General features: G+C 35.7%; 1 protein-coding gene across 1 annotated transcript in view; it reads left to right on the top strand.

The window, feature by feature from the left end:
* The window catches only part of LOC106711428 (fizzy-related protein homolog), a 48,236-nt gene extending 38,425 nt beyond the window's left edge, over positions 1–9,811 (top strand). Inside the window, exons 3-9 of the mRNA XM_014503738.2 lie at positions 4,475–4,708; positions 5,280–5,414; positions 6,432–6,546; positions 7,549–7,670; positions 8,362–8,530; positions 8,885–8,994; positions 9,288–9,811. Coding sequence (XP_014359224.1) covers positions 4,475–4,708; positions 5,280–5,414; positions 6,432–6,546; positions 7,549–7,670; positions 8,362–8,530; positions 8,885–8,994; positions 9,288–9,464 — 1,062 coding nt within the window. The 3' untranslated portion in view covers positions 9,465–9,811. The remainder of the gene's footprint in view (positions 1–4,474; positions 4,709–5,279; positions 5,415–6,431; positions 6,547–7,548; positions 7,671–8,361; positions 8,531–8,884; positions 8,995–9,287) is intronic.
* The last annotated feature ends 1,063 nt before the right edge of the window (positions 9,812–10,874 follow it).

A 10,874-nucleotide genomic window follows, 5' to 3' on the forward strand; every position in this document is an offset into this window, starting at 1 on the left:
GTAATGCATTTTGTCTGGTCATATCTAATCTTATAAGTCATTTCTGATTCTATTCCGCTAATGCTTGTTACCATTAGTATACGGATTTGCTAAAGTTTCTATATTTGAGAATATTTCATTAAATTTAATGCAAATAATTCGAAATGTACCTAAGATTTTACGCTATGTATTATATAGAATAAAGATATTTTTATTCAATACTTCTATTTTTTCTTTAGCGGTCGATATTTGAACGTTCGCGGTGGTAACTTCGCGTTGCGGTCTAGACGTTGGTGTCATCGTCACCGATTGTGCCATTGTGCGGTCTATTCAACTTGCTTTTTGTCTATTAGACGTGAATAAGGCAATCACATCTCAGGAAGTTGGCAATTTATTGTATAGACTTTGTTCGCCAACACCACAAGCGTATCACCGTCACGCCATGTTTGTTGAGCTAAAACACTTTACAGCAGTTTCCTCGCTTGCCTCTAAGTGTTCCATGTTCATTACGTTTTTTAGACACTCGAGAAGCTTTTAACTGGAGTTCGTAGCTAACCCGAAGCTAAATGCGACTGTATTTTTATAAGCGAATAACGTGACTAGCATTTAATGACTTAAAATGTTCTTGTACATAATTTATTTGAGATGAGATTGCGTAAAAAATCACTATTCGCCTAATCAAAACAACATTAGTCAAACAAATTGTCTAGAGGTGATTCGGATGTTGTAAAAAATTTTAGGAAAATTATTTAGGAATCACATTGCTTGAGATTATTGAACTTTGTAAAAGTCTTTGAAATGTTTTTGTAACTTAAGTAGAATCACCTAAACTTAACTCATATTTATTAATTCTAGTTGAGTTAGATATTACTCACCGGTAATGTAGGTCTTGTAGGAGCTCTCTTCAAAATTAAATACGATTATTATTTTATAGATAAATAAAATAACAAAACAATGTCCAATTACCAATGTCTTTGGATTCTAACAAGTCATTGTCGTGATAAAGATCATCGTAAACTGTCTAGACTTTCGCATTACTTATTCTTTATGCTGAGAACAAGGGGTATAAACGGAGTCGTTCTCTTAAAACGGTCACATCTCATGCCGGCGCTATCGCGGCTCGATCTCAGCTGACGGAGCTTAGCGCGTATCCTCCAAAACCAGTTGCACTTCCCTGCAGGCGAATTTCGGCTTACGTAATATAATGATATGCATTCGTTTTCAAGCATGGTCCAAGGCCACTGTGCCAGCGACCACGTGGGGGCGGGTCCGGCCGATGCCGATATCTTCTTAAGTGGCAGTTATGAATTAATCATCGTGCACAACGTGATGCACTTTCAATCTTCATATACTTTCCCGTTATACTTCCCGTTCATAGACTTTCGTTCGCCACTCGTACGCTCTCGTGTTGTTCTTTCACATATTAGAATACATTGTAAGGACTAAGGGTGTGAAATCTCGTTACAAGGCTTGTAATCTTCTCATTTATCTTTTTTTATCTGCAATATTTATTATATGTTCGACATGCATGTTTATTGATCACGCATCTTATGTTTTCGCGCTACGTAGGCGTCGCAACCCAGTTCTGTTTGCATTTGAATTCAACTAATATGTGTAACCACTGCGGGCTCGTTGTTCAACGTTGTTGTTTTCTTTAAACGCGCTGGGCCGGACGACACCTCCGATATCCTCACCCACGCTTACACGTATTATTCTATTCAAGTCGAAAAAGGTCGAGCATTAGTCCAGGACGCATATGGCCACAGCGACCCACGTCGCGGACACGAAATTCGCAACAGTTTTATGAAGGTGTTATTCATCTAGATTACTCGGGAGCCGCAATAAAAGCGGGTTCACGGACGTTGTGATGTCGTACGTTACGAGAATTGTGCAGTTTTTGCAGTAAATTACTCGGAATTTACAGGCTCGTTTGTCGGTGCAAAAATTAACGTTAAAGTTGTCAACGTAACGTCGTTTAAGGAGGCTATAAACTAAACATGCGCGCTTTTATGACTTTATAAATAATTGTTCTACGTGTATTATTTTAACAGACACCTGTACAAAGTGCTTTGAACGAATGCATTCTTAGAATTGAGTAGTATGGAAATAAAAATAGCGTTACCGATCCGTTATCAGGTGTTATCTGGCTGTACTAAAACATTGTAGCGAGTGGAATAGAAATTCTACAGCGATGATTAATTGAAAGCGTCGCGTAAAAAATCGCTGACAAATCGAGACGGTATCAAACGCACGCGGGCTAAATTTGCGGCGTTGGATTTTTTGCTTCGATCGCACAAAAGACATCGGGTAGCCGAACCTTCAAGGACTGCGCTGTTCCGCTTCAGGTGTTTGTAACGTACTACCGAAACGATCTCAGCTACACATTAAAATGTAAAATAGGCAACGTTAGTCAAACTTAGGCCATTAAAATGTCTAGGTTTATCGTTCTTTCGTCTTGTAATGTTATTCACGTCTTTGTTTTAACATCACGCGATCGCGCTTTCTCGTTCTTAGAAGAGATTAGTTGATTAAATTTATCAAAAACTTTTTGTTTTCTATTTGGTTCGTACGTAATTTGTTCGTCTCTAACCCGCGTCTCTAATGAATACACCATAATTTTTATCTTTAACACCGTCCTAATGTTTTTTTTAAGTCATTATAGTTCTCTCGATTTTATTTTTTTGTGTTACTTAATACATCGAGCTGTTCTTTGGATAAACTTTGTCATTATAGTATCGTGTAATATACAAGGAAAACAACCATTAAAACTTGGACAGTGTTTCAAATACATTTATTATCTATCTATATATATAAAAGAAAGTCGTGTTAGTTACACTATTTATAACTCAAGAACGGCTGAATCGTTTTGACTGAAAATTGGTGGGCAGGTAGCTTAGAACCAGGAAACGGACATAGGATAATTTTTACCCCGTTATCTATTTTTTATTCCGCGCGGACGGAGTCGCGGGTAAAAGCTAGTTTAAGCTAAAGTACATGTCAACCCTTATATCGCACGCTGATATTTTAGACATTACCAGAAATCATGATTATGCGAAGGCTTCCTAAATGCAATCATGCCTTTACCGGAGCAGTTTAGGTGAATTATTTTTAAGAGAAAGAACACATAATCTTCTATATAATTCTATATTAATATCAATTACAGTCATATTACAACTGTTTCTCCGATTTCTTAACTTTTTGGATCTCGTGGTCGATTTTAAAGATATTGCAATATTTTATACGTTGTTTTACGAATCGAACCTATATCTATATTTTATATGGACATTGCATTTGTTTTATTACAACTGATAAAAGTTAAAAGTAAAACTTATTACGTGTTTGATTTAGCTCAGCTGATACGGACCAAATTTCGGGACGAACCTGTTTGTTAATGGGATCGCGTGTGTGGTGACACTTAGAAAAAAACTTTTGATTTTATTTTTACAACATTTAAAATTTCCCTTTTAATTACGTTATTTTGGGCTTACAAAACAGGAGAACAATTTTTGAGACTAACTGGCACTCAGAATCATTAAGCAGTGTCATTGCGCGGAGGCAATGAAAAATCACTTGCCTTTGAAGGGTTGTCTTCAAATGTTTTGCCATATATTTTTGTTTTTTAACTTTATCTCGGCTATCTGCCGCTAAAGGACGTGGACTTAATCAAGGGATTTCAGTACATGTTTGTTTTATTAGAGGTCTTTTGAAACGATAGCCCCGACGGGACGGTAGCCGCTTCTTGATAGTCATTTACCTCTGTCTGCGGCACTTCAGTAGTCGGGCCTTTTGAAACCCCATTTTGCCTCTTTATGTTATACGGTTATAAATGTACAAAGGTGTAGAATTTTTTAAAAGGGTTATATCATTGTAGTAATTATACAAAGTAACGCGAAAAATGTTTTTGTGTTTCAAAATTCCTTCAACACAAAGACGTGTTCATTTAGATCAAAATATTGTTGTCTCTCTTATTACAAAGAGAACGAGGGGGATGAGGATATGTCTTTATATAAGTGTTTCGACAGTGAAAACCCACAGTAGAGTATCTAATTGGATGCACTATCGATGTATTGGTTCAACCGGTTGAATTCCCTTTGATTAAGAGATCCGGGTCGCGATATCGGCTTCCCGTGTCTACGCCGTCGCCAATCTAATACTGCATTATCTACTGTCTGAACATGCGAATATATTAACAAACTACTTTGTAACAAGCTGATATGTCTTTTAATTTATAAATATTAAGAGAGGTTGAACGTAGAGATATCGTCTTAAGAGCATAAATTAGATGAACGTCTCTCGGCCTTCATCTCCGTGGAATTAAAAAAAAAGTAGCCTTTGTGTTCCGGAACACTTCCTGCAGATAACTTCTAATAAATATCCATAATATTAGTAAGATTTAAGTACTACTATCATTGCTAGTAAGGAGTGTTCTTTATTTTAAAAAATATATTGCACTGTTTTCTTTTTATTTATTGAGTTTAATTCTTTATTGTTCCAGGAGAATATAGATCCGTCGCCATACAGTCTGTCACCAGTGTCAGCAAAATCTCAGAAGCTATTACGTTCACCGCGCAAAGCTACTCGCAAGATATCCCGTATCCCGTTCAAAGTGCTCGACGCTCCGGAATTGCAGGATGACTTCTATCTGAACCTGGTGGATTGGTCGGCTCAGAACGTGCTCAGTGTGGGCTTAGGCAGCTGTGTGTATCTATGGAGCGCTTGCACCAGCCAGGTTGGTTATGTTACCCTGGTACTTGATCAAGGCCATATCTTAATATATATAAATCTCGTGTCACAATGTTTGTCCTCAATGGACTCCTAAACCACTTAACCGATAATAATAAAATTCGCACACCATGTGCATTTCGATCCAACTTGAGAGATAGGATAGTTTAAATCTCAAATTATAGTCGCAATTTTAATTTATTGCTAATTATTTGTCTGTTATTATTTGACAGTCACTAACAGATGTCGATACCTTTCGACTGGGTTGAGTAAGTAATCAATAGATGGCGCTGCTATGGTAAATCTACGAACGTGTCATATAAGCTTATTAACTGCGCGCGGACGGAGTCGCGGGCGACAGCTAGTTATATTATAAGTTTCTACTGCCGCACTCAGAAACGTTAAGTATCTCTCTTAGTCGCCAATTAACACTGACTGCGGACAGTATTAAATGTGATATAATACAACTAGGTATAAGGCACTAAAGCAGACATTCTCACCCATAGAATTTAGACAAAAATGGCTTAAAGATCGTGTTATATTAAAGAATGTTGACATGGTGGATGTGTTTGTGTTAGGTGACGCGGCTATGCGACCTGTCATCAGAAGGCAATGCTGTCACGTCGGTGGCATGGAGCGAGCGTGGTCATCTTGTCGCTGTTGGCACGCAGAAAGGACACATCAGTGTCTGGGATGTTGCCGCCAACAAGGAGGTAAGCACAAAAAAGTATTATATAAATTTGAGTTATTTCCTTAGCTTAAGATACATTTGTTGATGAAGTCGATGAAAATTAAACCAGTTTAGAGAAGTAGGTATAAATGGAAATTGAAAAAGTTAAGCGGCTTGTGGTTTCTATCACGCTTCTCTACTCAACAGAAGTGTGCACGAATGTTGTGTACTGCATGCGCTGTCGTACTTTCCCTGACATATTGAAGTCACTATATTACATTGTATGTTTTATAGTAGGTATTATTAGGTTGGTTTAACTATATTGACTATCACAATAATTGTCTTTAAGCCGATATTTTTCGGGAATTTCTTTGAAATGTAATTCAAACAGTGTAGAACATAACTTAGTACAGGTATTTTTAGAAGCAACGCATTGCGAGGGCGACGCCGATCATGCATAACGTCACCTACACGATGTCTGTTTGTCTGTTTGTTCTTTGACACGCTGTCGGCCACACTAATATATGTTGACACTAATGGTCTTGTCTCACATGCCTTTTTGATGTATAACATTTAACTTACAGATTTTATTCTAATTAAAAGAAAAATTGAAAAATCTGTAAACTGTGCATTATGTCAAAACTTATATCATATGATATCTGGAATATTATGAAGTGTGATAATTTTAGAGTCTTTGTTAATTTAACCGTGAGTTTACACTGCTGTAATACGAAGAAATTAGGCGGACAATATGTTTTTAGAGTGGGATAGAGACTCGAATTTATCAATGGCCTCTGTAACCGAACTAAAACGTTATGTTATCCTGGCTTTTATAGAATTGATTTTACCCGCCACGTCGACTTCACAGAATTAAAAAAAAGCTAGTAGTCTATGTGTTCTTCCAGACAGTGTTCTACATTACCAAATTTCATCCAGATGCATGCAGACTTTCTGGAGATAACTTACAAAAATTCATCTATCCAAACATTTCGCATTTATGAGAGAGTTTAGGAGTTAATTTATCTCAATGTAGTCAATAAAGATGTATATGTGTCGTTAGGTGACAAAGCTGCAGGGTCACATCGCGCGTGTGGGCGCTCTGGCCTGGAACGGCGACATGCTGAGCTCCGGCTCGAGGGACCGCCACATACGGCAGCGGGACACAAGGACGCCACGTGAGTTGCTTTGCTAACTTGACATACTTTGTGAATGTATTCTTTAGTCATTTAGTACTTTCAAGTCAATAATACACGTTCCCATCTAGGGCTTATAACCTTCCCTAATTAAGAATGACTTTAGCCAATAATTTTGGCTTTATTTACCCTATTGGGTATAGTAGAAATTATTTTATGAATATCTCTGAATGTAATAGACTTTGTAAAAGTGTAAATGTAAAAGTTACCACTAATGGAGTACTTTACTACACTAAACGATTGTAATTATTTACTAACTAATTGTAGCAGTAACGTTGGGTTTCTTAACCCAAAATACCTTTACAAAACAGATATAACAATATGTTTTCAACAATAATTTTGGTCTCACAAAACCACGGTCAATGCGTAAAAAAAGTTTAAATATAATTATATACAAGTATTAGTAATTTTACATGTAGGTAGATGGATGTACAATTCATTCTAACGAGCCGTATTTGAAACCTATAAATTTTCATTGAACAAATTTTATACAAGTTAACTAAATAGGTCTTTTTGTCATATTTAACAATGCATAACGAATGTATAAAGTGCATATCCTATGCAGTTGAATGCCGACTTTATTGACAGTTGATTGCATACAGGAAATGCTCATTGCGACTCTACTTTAGGATCATATACACTCCGCGATCAATAACTTGCACACAATACGTTATAACGTGATCAAATAATCATATTATAATGTACTTTATTTTAATTAAGTTAGAAATGTTTAGTGACAATTTATTAAATACTAGCTTTTACCCGCGACTCCGTCCGCGCGGAATAAAAAATATAGAAAACGGGGTAAAAATTATCCTATGTCCGTTTCCTGGTTCTAAGCTACCTGCCCACCAATTTTCAGTCAAATCGATTCAGCCGTTCTTGAGTTATAAATAGTGTAACTAACACGACTTTCTTTTATATATATAGATTTTCATCAAAGTATGAATTTAAGAATGATGTTGATGTTTTCGTGTATTTCAGCGCAACAGACGTCTCGTGTGCTGCAGGGACACAGACAGGAGGTGTGCGGCCTCAAATGGTCACCCGACGGACAGTCGCTCGCATCAGGAGGAAACGACAACAAACTCTTCGTCTGGTCTATGGTAAATATTTTATTATCTTTCTAAATCGTAAAGTATATTTGACCCGGTGTACGGTTTTATGAAATACTCTAGAAGGGCGGTATTAAGTACCTACCTAAAGTATTAAGTATTAAGTTAGTAGTAAGTTAGTACAGTCAAAATCTGTTATAACGACATCGAAGGGACTACTCATATTGAGTCGTAAAAACCGATAGTTGTAACAACCGGTGACAGGTATTAATAGGAAAGATATGTAATAACATTCAGCCAGGACCTTTGATTTTGGTCAATTTAACCGGTATGTTGTTCTAAACGATGTCGCTATAAACGGTTTTGACTGTAGTTAGTTAGTATTAAGTACCTTGTATGTATGAAGGCAAGAGATGTGTCAGGAATGCGCCAAATGGAGATCTGTGTTCTTTGCCTACTCCACTATGTTAAGTGTGTGAGTTATTGTTATAAGATTTCTTTACTGTATGTATGTATGTATGTGTGGATGTGTGTGTTTTTTTATTTAGAGGGAAAAAATGCCTTAGGACACTGTCAAACATGGTAGCTACATGCCTGGTGTGTGTTACCGACTTAAACAACCCTCTCTATAGACTTTTTAGTACCCCTTCCGGGACTATCTTCAGGTATTACTTCGGAGAGGTGGTCTCAGCAGTCATGCTTTCCCTTTTAGCTCTATGTATGTATGTATGTATGTTTACAGCACAGCACATCCCCCGTGCAGACGTACTCAGCGCACGTAGCGGCTGTGAAGGCGATAGCGTGGTCGCCGCACCAGCACGGGCTGCTGGCGTCTGGCGGTGGTACTGCTGACCGCTGTATACGGTTCTGGAACACTCTCACCTCACAGCCAATGCAGTGTGTAGATACAGGTGTGTAGCAACAGCTTCTACAGTCACAGACTATAATTTCATACCCATGTCGTGAAAATTTCGCTATTTTCTGAGGTTTGAGTAACTTTCGGGTTGCTACTGTTGGTGTAATGTCCTTGGTAATTAATTATTATACTGCGATAAGCTTATTTGGTTCGGTAAGAGGTGCTACTATCGCTGTTAGTTCTGTCACAAAAATATATAAGAAAAAATTTATATAACAAGGATTTTGACACACTTTTTTGACACTGACAGCGAGGCGCTAGTGAGGTATCAAGATTTAGTTTGACTTATGTTCCCTTGTCCAGTCAAATATGTGTTCCGTCATGTTAATTAATTATGTTTTATTTATAGGATCACAAGTTTGCAACCTGGCTTGGTCTAAACATTCCAGCGAGTTGGTCTCCACACACGGATATTCACAAAATCAAATTCTAGTATGGAAGTATCCATCTTTAACACAGGTAATTAATTTAATTTTATATTTTACTCATTATTTATTGTTTACTAGCTTTTACCCGCGACTTCGTCCGCGCGGAATAAAAAATAGAGAACGGGGTAAAAATGATCCTATGTCCGTTTCCTGGTTCTAAGCTACCTGCCCACCAATTTTCAGTCAAATCGATTCAGCCGTTCTTGAGTTATAAATAGTGTAACTAACACGACTTTCTTTTATATATTTTGTTTATTTAATAAATTTAATAAATTAAAATTTTCACTTAATACCTCTACTAATCTATATATAATTGTATTCCAGGTAGCAAAACTAACTGGACATTCGTATCGAGTACTCTACCTTGCTCTGTCCCCTGACGGCGAGGCGATAGTCACCGGCGCAGGGGACGAGACATTACGCTTCTGGAATGTCTTCTCAAAAACTCCTTCCCACAAGGAGAATAAGAGTGTACTCAATCTGTACACTGCACTTAGATAAACTGCAAAGACTAAAGTGAAACGTCAAATGGCGCTAGTGTAGCAATAGACTATGAAATGTCAAACTAGTGTTGCCATCTCCCGATTTTAAGGCATAGACAATGTGAAATGTCAAACCAAATACGTTTGAGTTGTGTGTGTTTATTTATTAAGACGCAACAAGAGTGAAAATTATAATTTAAGTTATCAGATGTCTAATATATTGTAAAGGGATTTTTTTTTTATCAATCTAGCGTTTATATCTAGTTATACATAATGTATAATATTTTTATTTGCGACAATTCGTTTTTGGAATCGATTTATTGTTGCGTATGTTGGGATAGATTAAAAATATAATTTGACGTTTAATTTCCCGCCTTTTTCTAATGTCAGATTATAATTTTTCTGAATTGTGTTTCTTGAATTGAACTCTTATCCGCGATGTATTTTTTAAAACCAGTAAGGTTTTAATTGATCTAGAATTTACGTTACAATTGTTATACGAGTTGAGAGTTTTATATATAGTTACTTTTTCGTGCATTTTTTGATAAAATTAGATGCTATAATTAATTATAAATGTTTATAATTCAAATAAAATATAATAAATCTTACAATAAATATAACTAAAAAAAAATTGGATTAAAATTACTAGAAAATCAATAGAGTTGTTGAATAATTTTATTTTTGCTTTTTTTTTTCATTTTACAGAATAATTTGTACACATTTTTCATCTCATTTCATCACAAACTGCACGAATTAGTATTAAAAATTTTGCTGAAGTTTTTTGTATGTTTGTACACTTGTTTGTGTATCGTGTATACAATTGTTTTTTTTTTACCTGATTTAGACAACAAATTACGAATTTACGTTTCTTAATTATTTTGACAAGCTTGTTTGTTGTGAAAATTTGAATACATTTTTTAATTTATACTGAAAGCAATTTTAGCATATTTTATATAGCTTTTGGAGCTAGAATTTAGGTAAAAAAATTCAGCTAAAATATTAAGACTAGGTTTTTCAAAATAGTTTTGCAAAAGTCATATAAAAGTAAGTGTAGTTTTTTTTTCTTTAAAAAATCTTTTTTTTTTTTGGTCATTTTAATTATAAAATGTGTGTTAAATTTTCACAGCATTCGTTGCTTGTCGTTATTTACAACTTGACTAACTTTGTTAATCAATTTTATGCTTCGGCCATATTTAAATATGCAATTTTTTTAGAGAACTTATGTTCTTTTACATTATAAATCTTCTCAAAGTTACATTTTTTCTGAAAATTGTTACAAAAATTCTGTTTTTTTGTTCCAGCTATAAAAGAGAGTGCATTGTCTATGTCTCTCTATGTTAGAGTGAGATAGTACTATTAAAATTTTAAAACATCCTGTATGTACTCTCTAGAAGGCGATTAAAATGGCGAATCCAGATACATAGATTTA

This window comes from Papilio machaon, chromosome 3, assembly GCF_912999745.1.
Source record: "Papilio machaon chromosome 3, ilPapMach1.1, whole genome shotgun sequence".
NCBI classification, from domain to species: Eukaryota; Metazoa; Arthropoda; class Insecta; order Lepidoptera; family Papilionidae; genus Papilio; species Papilio machaon.